The sequence below is a fragment of the Anolis sagrei genome, chromosome 4 (genome assembly GCF_037176765.1).
Source record: "Anolis sagrei isolate rAnoSag1 chromosome 4, rAnoSag1.mat, whole genome shotgun sequence".
NCBI classification, from domain to species: Eukaryota; Metazoa; Chordata; class Lepidosauria; order Squamata; family Dactyloidae; genus Anolis; species Anolis sagrei.
This window is the reverse complement of record NC_090024.1, coordinates 206,682,055-206,704,535: the sequence shown is the minus strand read 5'-3', so window position 1 is coordinate 206,704,535 and position 22,481 is coordinate 206,682,055. Positions and strand designations below refer to the sequence as shown.

Here is a 22,481-nt window from a genome sequence, read left to right as displayed (position 1 = left end):
AATTAAAACACAAACCATTTGTTATTAAAACAATGAAATATTAAAATTATCAAAACTATATACCCATCTTAAAATCTCAATCACACCATCTTTAAAAGCCCGCCCATTACCAGCTTATACATGCCTGGTAGCAGAGGAATGTTTTTACCTGCCTATGAGAGGCAAGCAGAGACGGAGCCATCCTGGTCTCTCAAGGGAGCAAATTCCAGAGTTTGGGAGCAGCCACCAAAACGATCCTCTCCCTTGTTCCCACCAATTGAGTTGAGAGAGTGGTGGGTCAAAGAGAACACCCTCTCTGGATGATGATGATAATGTTCTAATAGGTTCATAAAGAGAGATATGGTCCCTGAAATAACCTAGACCCATGCCATATAGGGCTTTATAAGTCTAAACCAGAATTGGGCCCAGAAATTAGATGACAGCCACTGGAGTTGTTGCAACAGGGGAGTAGTCACTCCTGGTAGCCAGACCCAGTTAATAATCTGGCCACAGCTCTTTGGGCCAGCTGGGATTTTTAAGCAATTTTTAAAAGACAAGCTGATTTAGAGTGTTTTATAGTAATCCAAATGGGATGTAACCAAGGCATGTACCACTGTGGTCAGATCAACTTCTCCAGGAACAGCCGCAGTTGGCACACCAGCCACTTGGAGTCTCCTTTAACAGAGAAAAAGTAGGGTACAAATATATAATAATCCAAGCAACAACTAGCTTTAGATGTCCAAAACCATTCCTGGACATGGACAAACCTGGGCCTTCAGGTTCATAACCAAATCCTGGAGTATCCCCAAAGTGCAAATCTGGGTTTTCAGTGGGAATAACCCATTATTCTTTAAAAGCCTGCTTGAATAGAAAGATTGGATCCATATACTTAGACATGTGTTTTGGCTGACTAAGGACCTCATCCATTGTGGAAGCAGGGCGAGCGGTAGGAAGCGGGGGAAATAATTTTACTGTAGTATTTCATTCAATTGCATTTATAATGAAAACAGATATTCACTCCCATATTCATTCCCATCATACATGACATACTATTGTCCATTTCTACAGTAATTCTCCACGTTCTGAGCTATCACATGGACAAGTGTAGTCCCCGCCCATTATGCTTCCTTTATTTTCAATTTTCAAAACCTCAGAATTGCAGAAATCTGAAATGTAGGTCTAAAATGGGGAAAATATAGCAATAGCTAAGTGCTAATATAGCAAAATTGTGCAATTCCTGACAATTTTTTAAAATTAAAATTACTGTAAAAGAATCAGGCAAGAGGACTACTGGCAAGAAAAGGAGCATTGATGCTCATTTGGAGGCCGCTAACAGGGATGCCCACTCTTCAACATCACTAAAGCAATCTACCATGGGTGAATCTGTCAGATTCCATCACATGTTAAACGCTTCCAAACGTTTCTGCGCAAATCAGGAGATCTTAAGACAATTGCTCCCCGACTCCATAATCCTCCATTCTACACACTTTTGATTCAGTTCCCTGACAGAGTCCCATGGAGCCCATCAAATGGCACAAAACGACCTCCACTGGTCACCCATGGGACTCCACCTGTAAACTGTTTCAAAAGTGTGTAGAATGGAGGATGATGGAGTCAGGGATCAATCTTCTTAAGATCTTCTGATTTGCGTGGAAATGACTGGAAACGCTTAATTTAATGTGTGATGGGTCCCATGGGTGACCAGTAGAAGTCATTTTGTGTCGTTTGATGGATTCCATGGGACTCTGTCTGGAAACGTGTTCAAAATTGTGTAGAAATGGGGGTGAGGGCTGCATTTGATAAGATCCTACAAGTCTCTGGTAGATTAGGCTTCAGCATTAGAACATCATCTGAATTGGTAGTACACATGAAATTACCAAAAATCATAAAGAATGTGTCCCTGACATAAGAATGCATTTGTAGTCAGAATATAGATTACCCTTTTTATGACTCTGACATAATGGGAAACAAAACCTGATAAGCTTTCTATCAAAGTATTTGAGTGAAAGGAGCAGAGGATGCAATGTTAGATTTCAGACTGATAATTTATTAGATGAAGATTGCTACTACTGCATATCTACACAGAATATTGCAACATGCAGATCATCTGCACTGATTGGCAGAGTAATATAAAATAAGATAATAAACTGAATTTTTACATCTCCTCACAGACAGATTACTCTGTAGCCTACGCCTATATGGCTATATTTTCCTTTAGTTTCCAAGATAATGAATGGCAGGGTGGTACTGTCACACCCAGTAAGCAAACAATGGTAGAATAATGATAATTGAGCCAAGCCAGACTACGAGAATTATTGCAGAGCTATGATTTGGGTGACTGTTGTTCTTAGATAAAGCACTCTGTTTTGGTGCTAAAATCCTACCAGTCGGAAGGTCAGCAGTTCGATCCCGGGCAGGGTGAGCACCCGCCGTTATCCCCAGCTCACCTGTCCACCTAGAAGATTGAAAGCAGAAATACGAGTAGGTAAAATAGGTACCGCTTTTAGCGGGAGGTATTAAAAAGGTGCCCTTAAAAGGACATCAATCAAAGGAAAGTTCCTCAGCATGGAAGATGGAGCGACAGCACCCCCTGTGGCCAGAGGCAAGCACAGCCTCTAAGATACTGGAAATAAAATGGGTTTATTTCCCTTAGCTCTTTTTGTGTGTTTGTACTTGTTAATTGTATAATCAGCATTGAATGTTTGCCATAAGTATGTTCTGTAAACCGCTCTGAGACCCCTTCGGGGTGAGAAGGGCGGGGTAAATAATAATAAATAAATAATAAATACTTGTATGATGCATAGGTTAGAAACAAAATACCAGTTAAGGGTTAGTTCTTTATAATGGTCTGATTTTTGTTTTTACTTATGAATCATACAATTACTTTTATAAAAACGTAATAACAATAGATTTTGAATTATCAACAAGGATTAGTTGAATCTCACAGAGAGCCAACATGGTGCTGTGGTTTGAGTACTGGAATAGAATGAGAGAGAGCAGATTCAAATCCCTTCTCAGCCACAGAACCTCAACCACATAATCCCTTCTTAGCATTCCAAAATATACAAATAATACTTTTAGAACAATTTTATAGACTTATTATGCCTGAGGATAGGAATTTGATATAATTCTGTTACTCACAATTTAGGAATTTAACTAAGGTCCATATTTTAAGCTTTATGTTATTTCACATTGTTTCTTAGCAGAAATAGAATATGCAGCAACGCAATAAGCATCAGAGAGCAATGGAATTAGTGATAGATTTCTAACTATAGACAAATGTATTAAATGACTGTATGCATAGATAAATTGTATGAATTTATAAATAATATATATCATATATTTTAAAATACGTGCATTGCAAAATCTGAGTAATCACTCTACTACCCAGAGTTGCAAACATATACAAACCTCTACTGTAAATGTACTAATTTCAAAAATACCTGACAAAAAATTAAAAATGTCTGCAGGAATGCTAGTTGTCCTTTCGATCTCCAGATTAGTTCAGTGTTATTACATTGTTTTATCAGTTTTGTGGGTTTGTAATTACCATGCAAATCCACGTGGACCTCAGAACAGGTTTCAACAGTCCCATTTCCTCCCCAGACATGAGAACTGACCGAACAGGTTCTAGGGCTTTGCTTGGAAGAGAGAAGTTAGTTTAGGGATAGCGAGGGTGGGAACATAACCAATTATTATTGCTTGGGGAACTGTGTGTTAAAAGCAGCAGCTCCTGTAAAGAAGATAGTACAATCCTTCTTGACGTTTCCATGAAAAAGACAACTTCAGTTGGACTTTTCAGGAATTATTTCTGTTTCAGCAAATACGTTGGAGCAACTGGAGAAGTTTGTCAGAAGATGGAATAAATGGATGCTTAGTCTGAGGACAAAGGAAAGAGCTCTGGACGGCTGGCTACTTGGGATCTTTATTTTGGAAGAAGGAAAGAGCTCCTGGTGTTTGGCTACCAGGGATCTTTACTGAGGGAAAAGGAAGATTCGTCTTGAGAGAAGAAAACTGAAGAATCTCTACACAAAGAGGAAGCACAAGAAGGAATACCATCTTACAATGTTTGGCTACCCAACAACAGAAACAATGACCTGGCTTCACAAAAGCTATGGGAACTCCCAAGGGAGTACAGGGCAACTGAAAAGTCGAATAGAAGATCTCAAAAAGCCTTGGAAGAAGGAAATCAGCCCTTCCATGTTGCAGCACAGTGAGACTGCTCGACTGGCTGTGGATGCCTTTCTGGAACAAGGAGAAGCTGGCTACCTACAAGCCATTGCTCAGGAGAAGGAGCTGCCCTTTCTTTCCATGCTGGACATGGATTACATGAGCCAACACAGCCAAAGCATCCCTGAGTCTCCAATGAAAGGTCGTGAATCAGGGCTCACTAGAGAGGACAGCGCAGACAGAGCTTCACTTCTCTCCGGAGTCACATCTGGGACCTATTTTCCATTGATGTCTGATGTTGATCCCCCACATCTAGAGCTGGGATGGCCTGCGACAGTCCCCATCACAGCATACGATCAACAAGAAGTCAGCTTGTATTTCCAACGAGACAAGGCAAATAACGTTAAGGAAATACTGAGATCTCTAATAAGCAAAGCCAAGTCAGTAAGTAGACCATTTGATATTATATAAAAGGGGAAGCCAGGGCTAACCAATGGGGGTGAACATTTATTGAATCTCTCTCTAGGGTATTGTAGAGTAATATAGAAAATAGGAATCAACAACAAATGTCGATATATTATATTATATTATCTCTTTATTTGTCATATTTCATGTGACTTTTGATTTGGGAAGAGCTGTAACTGGAGGAAGGAATGAGTTTCATGCTTTTATTATATAGGATTGTAGGGAGCAAATTGAAATAACACCAGAAATGACATCATCCTCTGACCCATGCTGGGGGGCTCTGCACCCTGAAATGGACTGATAAGACACTATTCCTGTTCAAACTGTAATCTGCCATTGAGTGGCTAGTCCAGGCATTCGCAAACTTTGGCCCTCCAGGTGTTTTGGACGTAACAGTTGAAGTCCAAAACACCTGGAGGGCCAAAGTTTGCTCATGTCTGGGCTAATCTGTATTATTGGGGACATTCTAAGGAGTCTGGAAATAGAATGAATTTGTGATGCCCAATGATGGCATCACAAATCATTTTGTCCACTAATTTGATTATTTACAATAAATGCAGTGCGGGTCAGGTGTGTGGACTTCATAACAGCACACAACAGATATGCTCGTCCATGTCCTAGTATTATATGACAAATTAGAGAATTGTCATTAAAATGTAAACTTTATCTGCTATCTTAGTTAGGAAAATATTCAGGTATGGAGAAAATGTTTATTCCATCATAATTATTATGCCCTCTGAGCACCAGATGCCAAAGGCCCATTGTAGCTCCAGAGCCTGTGCTTGGCCATCTCTTAACCTAGAGTTCTCCAAACATTTAATGTTGATGACACACTTTTTACACATGCATTATCTTGCAAAACAGTAATTCCATTTTACTGGCAAACCAGAGGTGAAACCAACCCTTACAAGAGATACAGAGCTGTACATAAATTGTATAAATGAAATGTATGGGGACACAACAAATATCATTAAAAACTTTCCTTTATATTTTTAAGATATATGATTTGTAAGATAATAACATACATTTCCAAGATTTTTGTCATTTCTCATTACATTTACATGGCACACCTACACAATGTGGCTGACATACTAATGTATTATGACACACAGTTTGGAAAGCTCTGCCTTAACCGTTGCCACAAAGGACTGTGGGCAGGAATCAGTCGAGGAATATATGTGGAAAATGTTACACTACAAGGACCAACCCACATGGCTCCTTTGAGAAAGATATATGATTAGTATTCAGATTCCTGTTGATTCCTGTCCTCGCATGTTCCTCCCACAATCAAAATTTCAAAAACGTTTCTTAAGAATCAGTCTGAAATATTAATCTCTGTGTTAGATCAGAAGGATCCAAAAAAGATTCTTTTTGTATTAGGATAGCATTAAGATTAATAAATGGTGAATTGTAAAAGACCTATGAATAGATTTGAATATTAATACTGTTCTCTAGACATAATGTGTATAGATTTCAATATAGTGTAGATCCATTTAACTGTTTCTGAAGAATTGTGGACCAGTGGTCCATAAGAACGAGACTGTGGTCCACGGACTCACCATTACTACACTGTTGTCTCAAAACCATGTGGCAATGAAAGCAACGGGTTTTGCAAACTCTCTTAGAGTGCCAAGACAACAGGGATGTCTGGAAGGGAAAAGCTGACTAAAGAAAGACGAAAGATTACTACTGCTACATCAACTCTAGATAATTAAACATGGTTCTCTGTAAGTGAACAGAACGACTACTGGATGGCATATGCTCTGTATTAGAAACTAGAGCTGATGTGGTCTATCCAATGCAGTTTTCTGAATCAACACCCCAAATAACCAAACCAAATCTAAAGTTGACCAAAAACTGATTTGTAATCCTTTTGTATTAATGTTGGAGAGTGATCCCTGGTCAAAGTGGTCCCTGGTCAAGTAGTCCCTGGTTAAAGGGTTTCTGGTCAAAAACAATTTTGGGAACCACTGCTCTAGAGCATTGTCATGAATTTACATTGTTCTAATTTGCACTGTTTTATGTTTATCGTAAGCCACCTTGAGTCCTTATATTAAGAAAAAGATGGAATAAAAATTAAAGTAAATAAAATAAAATAAATCTAGGATATTCTACAACCAAAACAAAATCTTAAAATATAGATTTTGCTAAGAATACATTCTGAAGTGGTGATTATGTATTATAAGGAAAACCTAGCATTTTTCTCATAATGTAAATACGGAGATGGGAGGGCTTGATTCATCCCTACACATTGATTCTCTACTGTAAATGGCGTTCCCTCAACACTTTTCAGTAGTCCAAAAGGTAGAAAGCTTTAATGGTAATCTATGAATGAATGAATGAATGAATGAATGAATGAAGGAATGGTTTTTTAACTCCTCCCTGCTACAATTTTTCCCTCTATAAGGGCCTCTTTCATTCCTGCACTATATCACAAATACACGCCTTATGAACACATAAGAAAAAAAAAACAAATGTCAAAAATGCCTGAATGGTTAGGCATTGTGACAAAAGTAGCAATTTCTCTCTGTTCAAATGTCCAGAGACCGGGAATAACTGTCTATATCTACCTTTCTTTAGGAAGACCATATACATTTTGTCCATTTGTGCAGCTGTAGTACAATAGACAATAAAAATGTATTTTCAGACTGCAAGAAAGCACTTTCCATTGCTCCACCCTGATAATATCTTCCCTGTATAGAGAGAGAAAGAATCTTCACAATACTCTTCATTGGTTTTCTATTTGTAGGCAGGGTTATATTTGGAGGAACCATTCAGAAATATCATGCTTTTGTCTGAAGTCTGAAAGGTGAGGTTAATTCAATCAGCTCAGAATTTGCCTATCCGAAATTTGCTGCAGGAGTAGGTTGGGCATACCTTAGTTCATAGCAGAAACAGAAGAACTGACAAGGGCTCCTCAGGCGAAAACTCATTTGGTGCAAATACACAGAGGTAGTTGTCATTTATGGTTTAGATCAGTAGCGGAGTTGCTTGCTGGAATGTTGTCATTACAAAATCAGCAAGGAAGTGAACACAACAGGATTACCATGATCAGAATTTGTCACGGTCTTCCTGTATGCCTAAGAATTAAATAGAGGATATAGAAGTAATAGTATATAGACTCATCACTATAGCACTTGGATGAGAAAGACACATATTATAAAATCAACCTTTCTGTGCAACTGCAAATGTCAAAGGTTATGATTACATGGCAAACATTGACACAGCTAGAGCATCAGTGACAGGAGAGCCCTGACTGACTGATGGATCTTAATACACATACATTATATGAGTATACACATAAACAAAGTATTTTATGGGATACAGATCCATCGGGGAAGGTTCCTAAGATACATGTGAATACAAAATAGCATTTCCAGAGAAGAGAATCAACATGGAAACAATCTAGAAAGCAGGAAGAGATGTGAGTCTTATGCAAAAATAAAAAAAAATGAATCACTTTCTTTGGAAGTATTTTTGCTGGCTTATTGCCATAAAATCAGCATTGGCATATGGCAACCCTATGAATGCATGGTCTCCAAGACACCCTGTTATGAACAGCCCTGCTTATCTCTTGAAAACTCCATGGCTGTCCGTCCATCCGCCTGTAATGTATGGGTTATTGTAGGTTTTCCGGGCTACAATAACCATGTTCTAGAAGCATTCTCTCCTGACGTTTCGCCTGCATCTATGGCAGGCATCCTTAGAGGTTGTGATGCAGGCGAAACGTCAGGAGAGAATGCTTCTAGAACATAGCCATACAGCCTGAAAAACCTACAACCTCGTAATTCCAGCCATGAAAGCCTTCAACAATACACCTGTAATGAAGTCTTCCTCTTTGATTGCTGCCCTTCATCTTACCCATCATTATTCTCTCATGATGTCTCCAAAATATGACCTCAGTTTGGTCATTTATTTTCGAGGGAGACTTCAGACTTAATTTGCTCTAAAATCAGCTAATTTTTCTTTTTAGCAATCTATCATATCCGTTGCACTTTCTTCCAGCACCCAAACCATCAGTTTTCCTTACTGTCCAGTTTTCACAACCACAGAGAAAACAGAACTATTACAGCACAATCCTGACTTCATGTTCAATCCTTACACTTGAAGATTTTTTCTGGTTCCTTCACAGCTGTTATTCCAAATATTAACCCTCTTTTGGAATTTTTGATAAGTCTCCATTATGACTAGGCTCGTATATAGAAAATATTTAATAATAATAATAATAATCTTTATTTGTACCCCAAAGGGACTTGGGGAAGCTCATAGAAGCACTCCAAATGCCACATACAGACAACAATACACAAGTATACATATAATGACAAATACAATAAACAGTGCATAAAAATCCCACTGATAAAATTATAGAAGTATGTGTTTAAAATTTCTAAAACACAGTAGAACCTGCAAGTAAGCGGGCTATCTGTTGTAACAATCAAGGTGTGGGGCAGTACAATCGATTCATCACGTTGACCATGGATTACTAAGAATCAAAGGCCTGTCTGAAGAGCCATGTTTTTAGACTCACCCGGAAGGCCTGAAGAGAGGGGGCTAATCTAATTTCTTTAGGAAGGGTATTCCTGAACTGGGATGCCACCACCGAGAAGGCCCTCTCTCTTGTCCCCACCAACTATACTTGAAATGGTGGTGGGACTGAGAGAAAGGCCTTCTCAGCAGATCTTAATGCCCACACCAGTTAATAGAAGGAGATGGTGTTTAGAAGACAGGTTGGACCCGAAGCGTATTGCAATGTCTCAATCTCCCAATTTAAAGTTATGTAAATACTCTATGTGAAAACCTGCATTGTCTACTAGCTTGAGTGTTGAACCAGGACTTTGGGAGACTCAGGTTAGAAGCCCTTGGACATAGAAACTTAGTGGGTGATCCTGGACAAGCCACACTCTCTTAGCCTCAGAGCAAAGGCACTCCCTTCAAACAACACATCTTGCCCAGACAACCCTGTAATAGAGTGCAATAAATCAGAAATGACTTGGAGACACAAAACAATAATAAATAATCTCTGATTGTGGTTTCATTTCCTTAATGTTCCTCATTACATTGAGGTTGTTCCTAATTTTTATTGTATAGATGCTTTCTCTTTTGCATTTCCTCAACAGTTCCATGTTTTTGCTATTTCTACTAGTAATATAGTGTCATCTGCATGTCTTAAATTATCAATGTTCCCTCTACCATTATTCTACCCTTTCCACTTTATCTAAGGAAACTGAAAAGACAAATGAATGCATTTTGCTAAGATTTATACTCAGCTGTGCTCAATGGGTTTAGTAAGGAAAGGCAAATAGGGATGCAGCCTGATATGTTGATTCTTTATTGTTCATTCATATGTTTGAGGAATTATATTCTAAAAACACAAGACTAGTATTTGTCTTTCTAAAACATTTCTAATCCTTTCCTCCTATCTGCATAGGTGATTGCAATTGTGATGGATCTCTTCACAGATATGGAAATACTCAGTGATCTAATGGAAGCGTCAAGCAAGAGGCACGTGCCTGTTTACCTGATCCTTGATGAAAAAAACTTGAAATACTTTGCTGAAATGTGCACTAAAATGGATCTCACAATGGACGACTTTCCAGTAGGTTTCTTTATCATTAATGCCCTTCTCTCTCCCCCCCCCCCCCACCAACACACACACACAACTGGTATTCATCAAGCTTCTAATTCCATGGCTGACAGATTAATGGATGGAATAGCAGGGTGATGCTTGCCATTTAAACTGGTATGCATAATATCAGTAATCACATTGATATATCATCACAGCCCGCTGTTTCCTTTGTAAAGGAATTCAATGCTGAATAGATATTCAGATGACAGGCATAAATAAAAGAGGACCTTTTGGACAGTGGTGGATTGACAGGGGAAATGTCACGTGTTTCATTTTGTCTGTCTTTTGCCATTTGCATACATAGAACTCGGAGAAGGGAAAGTATGGAACAATATTCCCATTATGAATGCATATAAAATTACAAGTTATGGTATGCTACCTTAATAACAAATACTTTACAATGTGAACTGCCTCTGCTGAAGAATACTTTGTTTAACCACAGTTGGCCCTTCACGTTTGAGTTTCTGACTTTTGCAGATTTGATTATTCACAGATTTGATTAAGATATTAAGTCTAGGCATTTTCAAGTCCTCTAGTATCATTCTGTGGCTAGCGTCAAGTGCTGGAGGACCTAGTAATTCCTAGAGAGGCATTCTTCCAAGTGAAAAGCATTTTTAAATCAGATTTTCCCACGTTCACCGGGCTCCTGTAAATGTGGAGGGCTGGCTGTAATGTGAAAGCTGTATGTCGTAGGTGGCATCTATGTCATTCATTTAATGAACAACATTGCATTTTTAATGGTGTGTCTTTCTGCCAAGTGGATAAGAAGAAGAAAACAGGAATTAAAAACAAAATGAGACCATAACTTAAAACTATACGCTATCCCAGAATACTTGTAGGATGTCAAAATACACAAAATAATCTATGTCAGGAAAAAATAATATGCAAGGTATATGATATTCAGTACATAGTTCAGTGTATTCATATAAAGTGAAGTGAAAAGGAGCAACCGCTCTCAAACATATTACAGTTATTACAACCATAACTTAAAAGACAATTAAAAGCAGAATAAAAGTAGCCAGCCACATAACTCCCTTCAATAGGAGACTGGCTTATCCACCAAACACCTGGCTACATTATAAAATGGCTGTCCCTGCCAAAAAAAAGAAAATAGTATGAGAGTCAAAGGGGCAATGAAGATCTCTGTATGGTTTTCTTCATCCACTTTAGGCAATACTGAATGTAATGGTGCTAGGCGAATTTGTTTATCAGTGGTTCCCAACCTGTGGTCCATGGACCACCAGGGGTCTGCAAGAACGAAAATATGATCTGCAGTCTCACAATTTCTACATCGTTGCCTTGAAACCACACAGCAACAAGAATGACTGGTCTCGCAAAACCCTCTTACCCACGAAAGATTACTACTACCACATCAGCCCTAGATTATTAAATATGGTTTTCTGTGGGCGAGCAGATGGCGACTACCCGATGGCATATGTTCCATATCAGGAACTAGAGCTGATGTGGTCTGTCCAATGCAATTTTCTGAAACATCATGCCAAATAACCAAACCAAATCTAAAGTTGACCAAAAACTGATTTGTAACCCTTTTGATACTAATCTTGGAGAGTGGTTCCTGATCAAAATGGTCCCTGGTCAAATGATCCCTGGTCAAGTGGTTCCTCTTCAAAGTGGTCTCTGGTCAAAGTGGTCCCTGGTCAAAAAAAGGTTGGGAACCACTTGTTTAAATCAGAGTTGTCATGTGGATGGTGGTGCTTGGCCAGAGCTAGAGAACCACTATCACCTCACAAGTATTTTTTGGCCAGACAGGCTCATTTCTGAGCTTCTAGTAGAACACAACTGAGAAGTAGAGCATCCAATGATATATTCCATTGTGATTTAGCTCCTTAACAGTACATTTGTTTTTTAAAAAACACGCACAAAACATACACAATAGGCCTATTGCTGTCATGCCTAATTTTGTCTTCTATAAATAAGGGTGTGGACTATTGCCCTGATGAATCATTCTTAGTTCACTTGATCCAATATTCTGTTTCCATTTTTAATGAACACATTGACTATCCTCCTTAACATTTAGCATGTTGGAAATCCAAAGACAAGAGTCCACGCTCTTCTAAAAAGTAGTACTCTGTTATACTGGGAGATTTTTATTTATTACTTCTTTGGAAATACTGCATTCTAACTTGTAGCTGTTGTTAATAAATTCACTATGATCATCTCAAGTCTTCTTGAGATGCCATAACTTTCCAATATTCAAATAACAAATAGTAATCCATAAAATGGTCCGAGTCCTAGAAATTATTTTCAGTATTTTATAGTCATGTAGTATTTCCAGAACATTCCCCATCCCATAAAGCAAAACAGTTCCTTTTCCCACACCTCCAGCAATTATTGTACGCTTTTTAATACCTCCCCACTTAAAGCTGTACCTATTTATCTACTCATATTGCTGTTTTCGATCTGCTAGATTAATAGAAGCTGGGCTGATGGCAGGAGCTCACCGCGACTCAGGTTTGAGTTTGATCAGCAAGATTTTCTACAGCTGGTGGTTTAACCTGCTGTGCTAAAGCCCGGCCCAGTCTATTATACAGTATATACCTTGTGAGCAAGTAATAGAGATGTACAAAAAAGCACTGCAAACCTTGATGATTCTGGGTTTTATGTAAACTTTTGCTAAAGATTCATTAAAATACTTATTGAGACACATACTGCAACAACTAGTTGCAAGTTTCATGTTGTGTATGTATTATTATGTACATACATAACATCATTCCAGAAAAGTCCATCTGTCTTGGCAATTTCTATCTCCATGACTTCTGCTTTTCATTTCAGAACATGCGGATACGCTGTGTGAGTGGAGACACGTATTACAGTAAAGCTGGCAAGAAGCTCACAGGGCAAGCACTTGAGAAATTTGTGCTAATAGACTGTGAACAAGTCCTTGCAGGAAGTTACAGGTGAGAAGTCATGAACAATGGGTCTAAGGATGTTCTTGCATGCTAAGAATACTTTTTGGAGAGGACAGCAATAGTGTTGTTTTGGAATCTGTGCATTTGTATAACATATTCTCTGTCATTGGAGGTATTTTATTTTGTTCTGTCCTACTACTGGTGAGCTAACGATTATATAAATAGTAGGCCTGGGTAACAACGCAAAAATTTGTTTCTAAAATCGATTTGCATTTGGGGGTTTTTTTTTGTTTCTATATTTAAAATAATTACAAAATTTTCCTTTTAAAAAGTTTGATATTTATGAAATTTCGTAAATGGTAAAAAATTAACGAATCGATTTCCGAAACAATAACGAATCGATTCGTTAATGGCGGACGCGACCGCGAAATACGCTAAAAAACTTCCAAAAACTTCTGAAGCTTCCCTCTCCCTCTGTTCTTGACTGTTGGTGTGATATTATAAATTTTTTTCACTAATTAAACCATAAAACTGGCCCAGATGCGGAAATAATAACGAAACGACCTCAGAACAATAACGAAACGAATACAATAACGAAATACGAAGCATTTACAAAACGTGTTTAAAAATTCGTTTTTTTTAATAATTGCTCCAGAATGGTTCGATATCGTTTTGTAATTGGAAAAATTAACGAATTATTAACGAATTACGAATTAACGAAACGAAACCGCCCAGGCCTAATAAATAGTACTTCCTTTTTATCTTCACAAGTTTTGTGATTGACCCATATCTTCAAATATATTTTCAAATACACAGGTATACACATGGAACATGGCAGAATTTGGAAGAATTTGGACTCATAGAATTCTGGGAGTTATTGTAGTAATAACTGGTGCAATTTATTAATTTATATAATCAATCAATTAATCAATTTATATAACTTCAATTCCTTTGAACTGGATTGGCTCAGTGGGTTAAACCCTTGTGCCAGCACAACTGTTGACTGAAAGGTTGGAGGTTCAAATCTGGAGAGCGGGGTGAGCTCCTGTCTGTCAGTTCCAGCTTTTGATGTGGGGACATGAGAGAAGTCTCCCACAGGATGGTAAAACATCTGGGAATCCCCTGGGCAATTTCCTTGAACATGGCCAATTCTCTCACACCAGAAACGACTTGCAGTTACTCAAGTTGCTCCTGCCATGAAAAGAAAACGCCTTTTTGAAGTTATTTTATCTTTATTTCAAGTTACCAGATTCCCCCCATCCCTATCTTGGAAGCTAAGCAGGGTCAGTCCTGGTGGGAGACCACTAAGGAATAACAACAGCCAAGGCTGTATTTCAGCAGAAGGAAACGCAAAATCACCTTTTGTATTTCTTGCCTAAGAAAACTTCAAAAAGTTCACATGGCTGACATAAATTGGCAGGTGACCTGAAGGCACACACAAACCCAAAGTATAGCTTTCATATCTCACTTTCTGTCTGCATGCCATTCCTTTGGCTTAGTTTTTATGAGGAAATAGTTTTACTAAAAAAAACCCTCAACAATAACCATCTTGTTTTTGCTTGACTGATAATTCCTCTAATCACCCAATCTACCCCTGACTCGTCAGCATTTGGCATATCAGAAAAGCTTTAGCAATAGCTTTCTTCTTGTCCTTCTGTTTGATTTAATGAGCAATCTGCCAAACTTATGAAATCTTCCCACAGTTAAGAGTCACCTGATACCAAGATGGGGCCTCTTTTCTGCATAACTGTGAACAGGAAGGATTATAATATTGACTATCTTGAGAGTCAACAATGATGAAAATCAACTTGTCTAGTCATATTGGCCGCTGTGCTTGATGGTGAACTGTTAAACTCTGAAAGCATAGTTTTGGTTATCTTAAGAAGGAAGATCTTTATAAAAGGTCAGAGGCTTTCAGTTACTTTTCCTGCTAGTTCCTAGTTCTTGAAAACATGTTGAAGGGCTAAACTTTCATAAGAGGTTATTCAAGTCCTACAGCATACAGAGGGTTTTTACCTTGACCCCTGAGCAATGCTTCAAGCTAGAATTGACAAAGTGCAAACACTCTTCCTATTTGCGGCTACAGTCAATCTCTGTAAAAATCTACTGCCTAAGAGTTGCCAAGTCAAGTAGTAGGACTATCCTTATTTCAGTGGCCTTTCTTTACAATGCTTCCTGAAGAACTATCGGAATAGATTTAGAAGGTCAAACTGGAACACCAAGGAGGATAAATCCAGGAATCCTGGTGTCATTGGGACTAAGTGATTCTTTAATTTTTGCCCATCATTTTGGATTCATGATCTTCCTTCCATGAATAGAATTGATACACTCACTTTTGTGTGTGTGTGTATGTGTCAGGAGCAACTTGAGAAACTGCAAATCACTTCTGGTGTAAGAGAACTGGCCGTCTGCAAGGACATTGCCCAGGAGGCACCTGGATGTTTTGATGTTTTACCATCATTGTGAGAGGCTTCTCTCATGTCCCCGTATGGGGAGCTGGAGATGACAAAGGGAGCTCATCCACGCTCTCTTCGGATTTGAACCTACGACCTGTCGGTCTTCAGTCCTGCCAGCACAAGGGTTTAACCCATTGCACCACCAGGGGCTCTGATACACTCACTGAAGGAGCTACTATAGTAGAACTTCTACATAAGAATGTCCCAACATAAGTATATTTCATCTTACAAATCCTCGCTCAGCCTAGAGTGACATTTTGACATAAGAACGCTGTTTGATCTATGAAGAGTGCAAAAGAGGATTTTTTGCCCCTAAACCAGTTCTAACAACAAGGTAGAAAATAATAGAATCATAAGACCCTAGAGTTAGAAGAGACCACATGGGCCATCTAGTCCAACCCCCTGCCATGCAGGAAAAGCACAATCAAAGTAACCTTGACATATGGCCATCCAGCCTCTGTTTAAAAGCTTCCAATGAAGGAGCTTCCACCACACCCCAAGGCAATGAGTTCCACTGCTGAACAGCTCTAACAGTCAGGAAGTTTTTCCTAATTTTTAGATGGAATCTCCTTTCCGGTAATTTGAACCTATTGTTCCGGGCAGGCATGTAGCCAAGGGAGGGGGGAGGGGCTTGAGGGAATTCAGCCCCCCCCCCCCCGAAATTCTCATGATGGTCCGTGAGAAGGCCTTACTGGTACATTATGTTTATTCATATCATGATCTGATCACCATGCTCAATATATCCCATATGCATGGGGGTATTGGGGTAACAATACAAAAGGTTTGCTAGGGTAGACGCTCTTTCACTCAGGCTCAGCCCCCCCCCCCCCGAATCAAATTCAGCTCCCCCCGAATCAAAATCCTGGCTACGGTCCTGGTTCCAGGTACTAGTTTCCAGGGCAGCAGAAAGCAAGCATGCTCCCTCTTCCTTATGACATCCTTTCACATATTTATACATGGTTATCATATCTCCTCTTAACTTTATCTTCTGCAAGCTAAAAATACCCAGCTCTTTACGTTTCTCCTCATAGTGCCCTAGACCTTTGATCATTTTAGTTGCCCTCCTCTGGACACCTTCCAGCTTGTCAATATCTCATTTTAACTGTGGTGCCCAGAACTGGACACAGTTTTATTCCGGGTGAGGTCTGACCAAAGCAGAATAGAAAGGCACTACGACCTCCCTTGATCTAGACACTATACTGCTTTTGATGCAGCCCAAAATCCCATTGGCTTTTTTAGCTGCTTCATCACACTGTTGGCTCATGTTCAACTTGTCCACAAAGACTCCGAGATCTTTCTCACATGGGCTGTTGTTGAGCCAGGCTTCACCCATCCTTTATCTTTGCATTTCATTTTTTTCTGCCTAAGTGTAATATCTTAAATTTGTCCTTGTTGAAATTCATTTTGTTAGTTTTGGCCCAGCTCTCTAATCCGTTAAGGTCATTTTAATTCTGATCCTGTCCTCTGGATTATTAGCTATCCCTCCTAATTTGGTGTCATCTGCAAACTTGATAAGCATGCCCTCTAAACCTTTATCCAAGACATTAATAAAGATGTAGAACAGTACTGGGCCCAGGACCAAACCCTGCAAGTACTCCATTAGTCAACAAATTACAACAAAATGACAGAAAAAGCATTTCAATAGAGTAATGTTATGTAGTAATTACTGTATTTACGAATTTAGCAACAAAACATTTCAATGTATTGAAAGAGCTGTGGATCTGGGCAGAAGGTAGACTGCACTGGATAATACAGAACATTGGATGAGTGAAGGTTGGATAATTGAGACTCTGGTGTACCACTGTATCTGATTTACAGTGATCCCCCCTCCTTTCCTCATGCTATAGTTCATCTTATTCAACAGGGTCCCCCAACACTGTAGGTTTTTCAGAGAGCCATAGGAACTGCAATGAGGATAAACGGGTAATAGAAAAGTCCACTTCCACCAGCCTAGCTGTTCACACTTGAGTCTGTGTCCAATTACTGGAATTTATAATTGCTACCTTTCAGGTTGTTCCTCATTTTTGTTGTATAGATGCTTGGAAACCACAGACTATAATAACTTTACCAGTTTGTTTGCATAGTCAAGTAATAGTTTTAGTATTGCCTAATGGACATCAAGCACATGAACCCATCTTGAGATAATGATCTTCAAATTGTTCCACGGTTCAACAGCCTAACGCTGAAACAGTACCCATGGTATAAATTACTATTTCTGTCCAACCAACTTCCATGTTTTCTTAAAGCAAGTAATATTTGAAATTTGAGTAACAATATTGGTAGTTAATGATGTTTCTGGATATTTTCTCTTTCAGTTTTACATGGCTGTGCAGCCAGGTCCATACTGGCTTGGTAATACACTTCAGAGGAAAAGTTGTCGAATGTTTTGACAGAGAGTTTCGATGCTTATATGCGGAATCCAGATCTGTGAATCAACTCAATATCCCCGTTGCTGAAAGGTCCATATTGTCTTCTCACAGAACCTTGAAGAACTATGAGCCAGTTTTAAAAGGGTTTCACCAAAATGAAAGTGAAACCTCAAGCCCCTCCAGCAGCCTCTCCAATTACAGCATAGCCAGCATAAAGAAATCGCCATATTTAAACCAGGCAACGTCCAAGGACATTTCAGGCTTACTAGGGATTAGTAACTCGAAATATCAGCCTAGGGAGCTATCAGATTCTAGCTGCAGTGCTGCAGCTAAATTAAAGTATCAATTCAATGAAATCTCTAATTTGCCAAGACTTAAAACAAATTTTCTATCAGCATCATCGCCAATACTAGGCGACAATACAAGAAATGGGCACGATTTGCAGTTTCGGCCTGAGAATATTGGAACAGCCAGCAACAGGGCATTCCCATATAACCCTCAACCAAAGGACAATGTAAGCAAAATACAGAATAATGAAAAAACAGCAACTCATGGATTCAGCAAACTAGATCTCATTTACAACCCAACTAAATCATTGAATAGTGGCCTGAAAGTCTCAGTTCCTTCTTCTTCTGGTGTCTCTGATGATGCAGCAAGAGAAAACAAGAGCAACATACACAGAGATGAAAAAAGGATGACTCTTGGTCACAGTAAATTGGATATGATTACCAATTATAACAAATCAAAAGCAAAACAAGTTCACAGTCGATTTGAGATGTAATCTGTGATGTGGTATTAGCAAAATGTTTATCATAGCCAAACGTGCCATGCATTTGTAAAAATTAATTCCAAAATATAGAAGCTTGATATCTGTTTATTATTAATTGATATAGGTGTCAAAAACATTTCTAAAATACTGAGATGTCTTTGTAAGAAGTTTAGAAAAATTGTCATATATGATATATGAGAGCTAAAGGAACTCTGGTACTCCATAATTCTAGAATTAATCTGAAAGATAAAATACCTTGAAAGCTGGAAATAGGAACAATCTGAGATGTCTTCCTTCTGGACATATTTATTTACTGGTTCTCAGATAACTAGATTACTAATTAATGGTGGTTTGAGTGATGGATTGTGGTCAATAAACTCATTGGATGACCTTGGAAAAGATGTTATCTTTCTGGTCAATGCCAATGAAAGTAAATTGCAGGGTGGGGCATCTATATAATCCTGAACAATTTGGAGAAAGGATATAATTGAAAATGCTATAAACCAGTAAATAAATATGAGCGGAAGAAATCACTCACTTAAAAATAGTACACTGGTTTTGGTACAACTCTTTATCAGAAGTGGAAATCTCACCATAATACAAAAATGGTGCTTCCTGTTTCCTAGTAATTGACTTTTGTCATTCTGTTTAATAAATAATGTTAGTTGTACAATGCAATTATAATAAAGATCTCTGAGTACTGAAGACTGATATTAACTATGTAAGAAGACATACCAAAGGGTGGGTATAAATGACTGGAAATGTCCTGAACATCACTTGTGTAACCTGAATTAGGTTTGCATTCTGTCTGACTTCTGATTTTTTTTTAAATTACAGGAACACAATCTCATATCAGTGGTCAATCAGATTTTCATAATGGGTGCCCACAACCCCAGGATAGTTCCTTGTACATGAGTCACTGAAAAGGAATTAAGGCACAGTCCAGCCAAAGTCTCTTTTATTTCCAAGGGAAGTTAATTGCTTCATTATCTAAAATCAGCTAAACTTAAATATGTTTAGCTTTGACTACCTTATGCTGTTACTTAGTAGGGAGGAACAGGTTGTTATCACTAACGCTTACTATTTCTCATAATTGAAATTGGATGTGTTTTGTCTGTCTGGTTTTTAGAATATGTTGAGCTAGTATAGCCAAGAATTTCTGGGCTTGCTGTGGGAATCTTTTGGAAAAATCACTCATTTTAATGTTCTCTTCCAATTCTATAATTGTATGACAGAGAAAGAAGGAGAGAAAGGATGTTGGACAGGGTATTAGTGACGCCAAACAAGGAAACAGACTGCTACCAGTAATCTGGCAATCTTCACAGTGAGGCAAATGGATGCATACATTGGGTTGCTGTGAGTTTTCTGGGCTGTATGGCCATGTTCCAGAAGCAATTCATTCAGTTGCTTCCGACTCTTCATAACTTCATGGACCACCCCATGCCAGAGCTCCCTGTTGGTTGTCACCACCCCCAGCTCCTTCAAGGTCAAGCCAGTCACTTCAAGGATAACATCCATCCATCTTGCTCTTGGTCTGCCCCTCTTCTTTTCTTCCATTTTCCCCAGCAACATTACCTTCTCCAGGCTTTCCCGTCTTCTCATGATGTGGCCAAAGTACTTCATCTTTGCCTCTAATATCCTTCCTCCAGTGAGCAGTTGGACATTATTTCCTGGAGTATGGACTGGTTTGATCTTCTAGTGGTCCAAGGCACTCTCAGAATTTTCCTCCAACACCACAGTTCAAAAGCGTCTATCTTCCTTTGCTCAGCCTTCGTTATGGTCCATACAGCCCAGAAAACTCACAGCAACCCAGTGATTCCAATCACGAAAGCCTTTGACAACACATTGATGCATACATTACTCAAGGTTTATGAAGGGAAGGACAGAGTGAGAAGAATGAGATCTGGAAAACTGAAGAGAAGAAGAAACTGAAACATATTTTCTCTTAAATATAGGAAAGGCAATAAATTTGCTACTTTGGGGAACACTCCTGAAAATGTTCCTGGTGCAGTAGTGGAGGGACACTCTGGGCACTGAAATGGGCATAGTTTCCCTACCCCTATCTCTTAAGTCCCATCTACACTGCTATATAATCCAATTTCTGAATCCAGGTTTTCTGCTTTGAATTGGATTATATAGCAGTATATACTCATATAATCTGGATTCAGAAACAGGATTATATAGAAGTGTAGATCCAGCCTTAAACAGAGGGATTTAGGACCTTTGCCACTGCTCAGATAATATGGATTCTGTCTGGGGTAACTTATATCAACTTCTAGTACCCAACACAAGGATAGTTAAATGAAGCAGGCCAGGTTATCATCAGCAATCCACTGGACTATTTTAAAGTATGGAAATCATCCTGGGAAATGAGCAGTCTCTTTTGGCACTATTAAGCTACTTATGGTAATTGCTCGTAGATATCTAAGCATATACATGCCTTTTACGGGGTAACAAATTACATTGTATATAAGGTATCATTCATTTTGTAAGGATTTTCATGGGAATTGAACTATCTGCATCCATGTAAGAACATTGTTCTTTTAAACCATTTATCATAGCTTCTAATCCATCATAAACTTTATCATTGCCGTAAGGCTGATATATGCGGTATAAAAGAAAAGCAAATAAATAATAAATAAATTATCATCAAGTTCTTCCTTAATTTGCTTGTGCCTGATAAGGCATTATAAAATCATTTCATAAAGGCTTTAACTTGTACAGGATTCTGTCCCTTGTATTGACTGACTATTCATTAATATCGTGACAGAAGTGTTTTGGATTTTCATTTTTGTTTAGATTTTGGAATATCTGTAATTGAATAAAGTACATAATCACATATCTTGCAGATGACACCCAAGTCTAAACACAAAACAATTTATGTTTCATATCCATCTTATAGCCTAAAGGTAATCTTGTACACAATATTTTAATAATACATGAAACACATTTTGTGTACATGAAGATATATAAAAACAAATATGTCATTATCTCAGCCACCCATGTGGATGAGTCTGGAATACTTTGGATTTTGATATGCAGGATAAGGAATACTCAATCTATATAGTCATAAATCTCTTAATGATATAATGAAGGCAATTTACACAGGATATAATATATTTTCATCTGAGGAATTTACACAGCTTCAACAGGCTTCAGCAACTACACAGGTGCACAAGGAGTATTCTCTTAATGGTATTCATACTACTACTACTACTAATAATAATAATAATCATCATCATCATCATCATCTTCATTTATACCCCGCCACCATCTGCCCAAAGGGGACTTGGGGCAGCTAACACGAGGCCAAGCCCAAAAATACAATACAGCAAAAAATTAAAATAAAATAAAAATACAGAATGCAGACAACAAAAATGACATCAGAATAAAATACATACAGTAGCAAAATAAAATAAATAAAGCCAATTAACACATTATAAAATCGAACAAAATGGGCAGGCCAAATGGACGAGGTAAAATGATAAAACCCTGGATGAGGTAGGAAAGAAAATATATAATTGAGGGGGGGGGGGGGCAAAAAGAGTAAACAGTGGGGTAGGCTTTCAGTATAGGACAGGGGAAAGTGCATCATAGGGGCAACATTATAGATGGAGCAAACAGAAATGGGATAAATGGTCACTCTCCAAATACTTATCTAAGTATATCTATGCTTATAACCATACCAGTAAGGAGCCCCCGGTGGTGCAGTGGGTTAAACTCCTGTGCCGGCAGGACTGAAGACCGACAGGTCGCAGGTTCGAATCCGGGGAGAGG

General features: G+C 38.5%; 1 protein-coding gene across 1 annotated transcript; it reads left to right on the top strand.

Annotated features, from left to right (window-relative positions):
• The first annotated feature begins 3,607 nt into the window (after positions 1-3,607).
• FAM83C (family with sequence similarity 83 member C) lies at positions 3,608-21,287 on the top strand. Its single transcript, XM_060772429.2, has 4 exons — positions 3,608-4,593; positions 10,043-10,210; positions 13,034-13,158; positions 17,882-21,287. Exons 1-4 carry the CDS (start codon positions 4,045-4,047, stop codon positions 18,714-18,716), a joined length of 1,677 nt encoding a protein of 558 aa, XP_060628412.2. The 5' UTR covers positions 3,608-4,044; the 3' UTR covers positions 18,717-21,287.
• Positions 21,288-22,481: the final 1,194 nt, after the last annotated feature.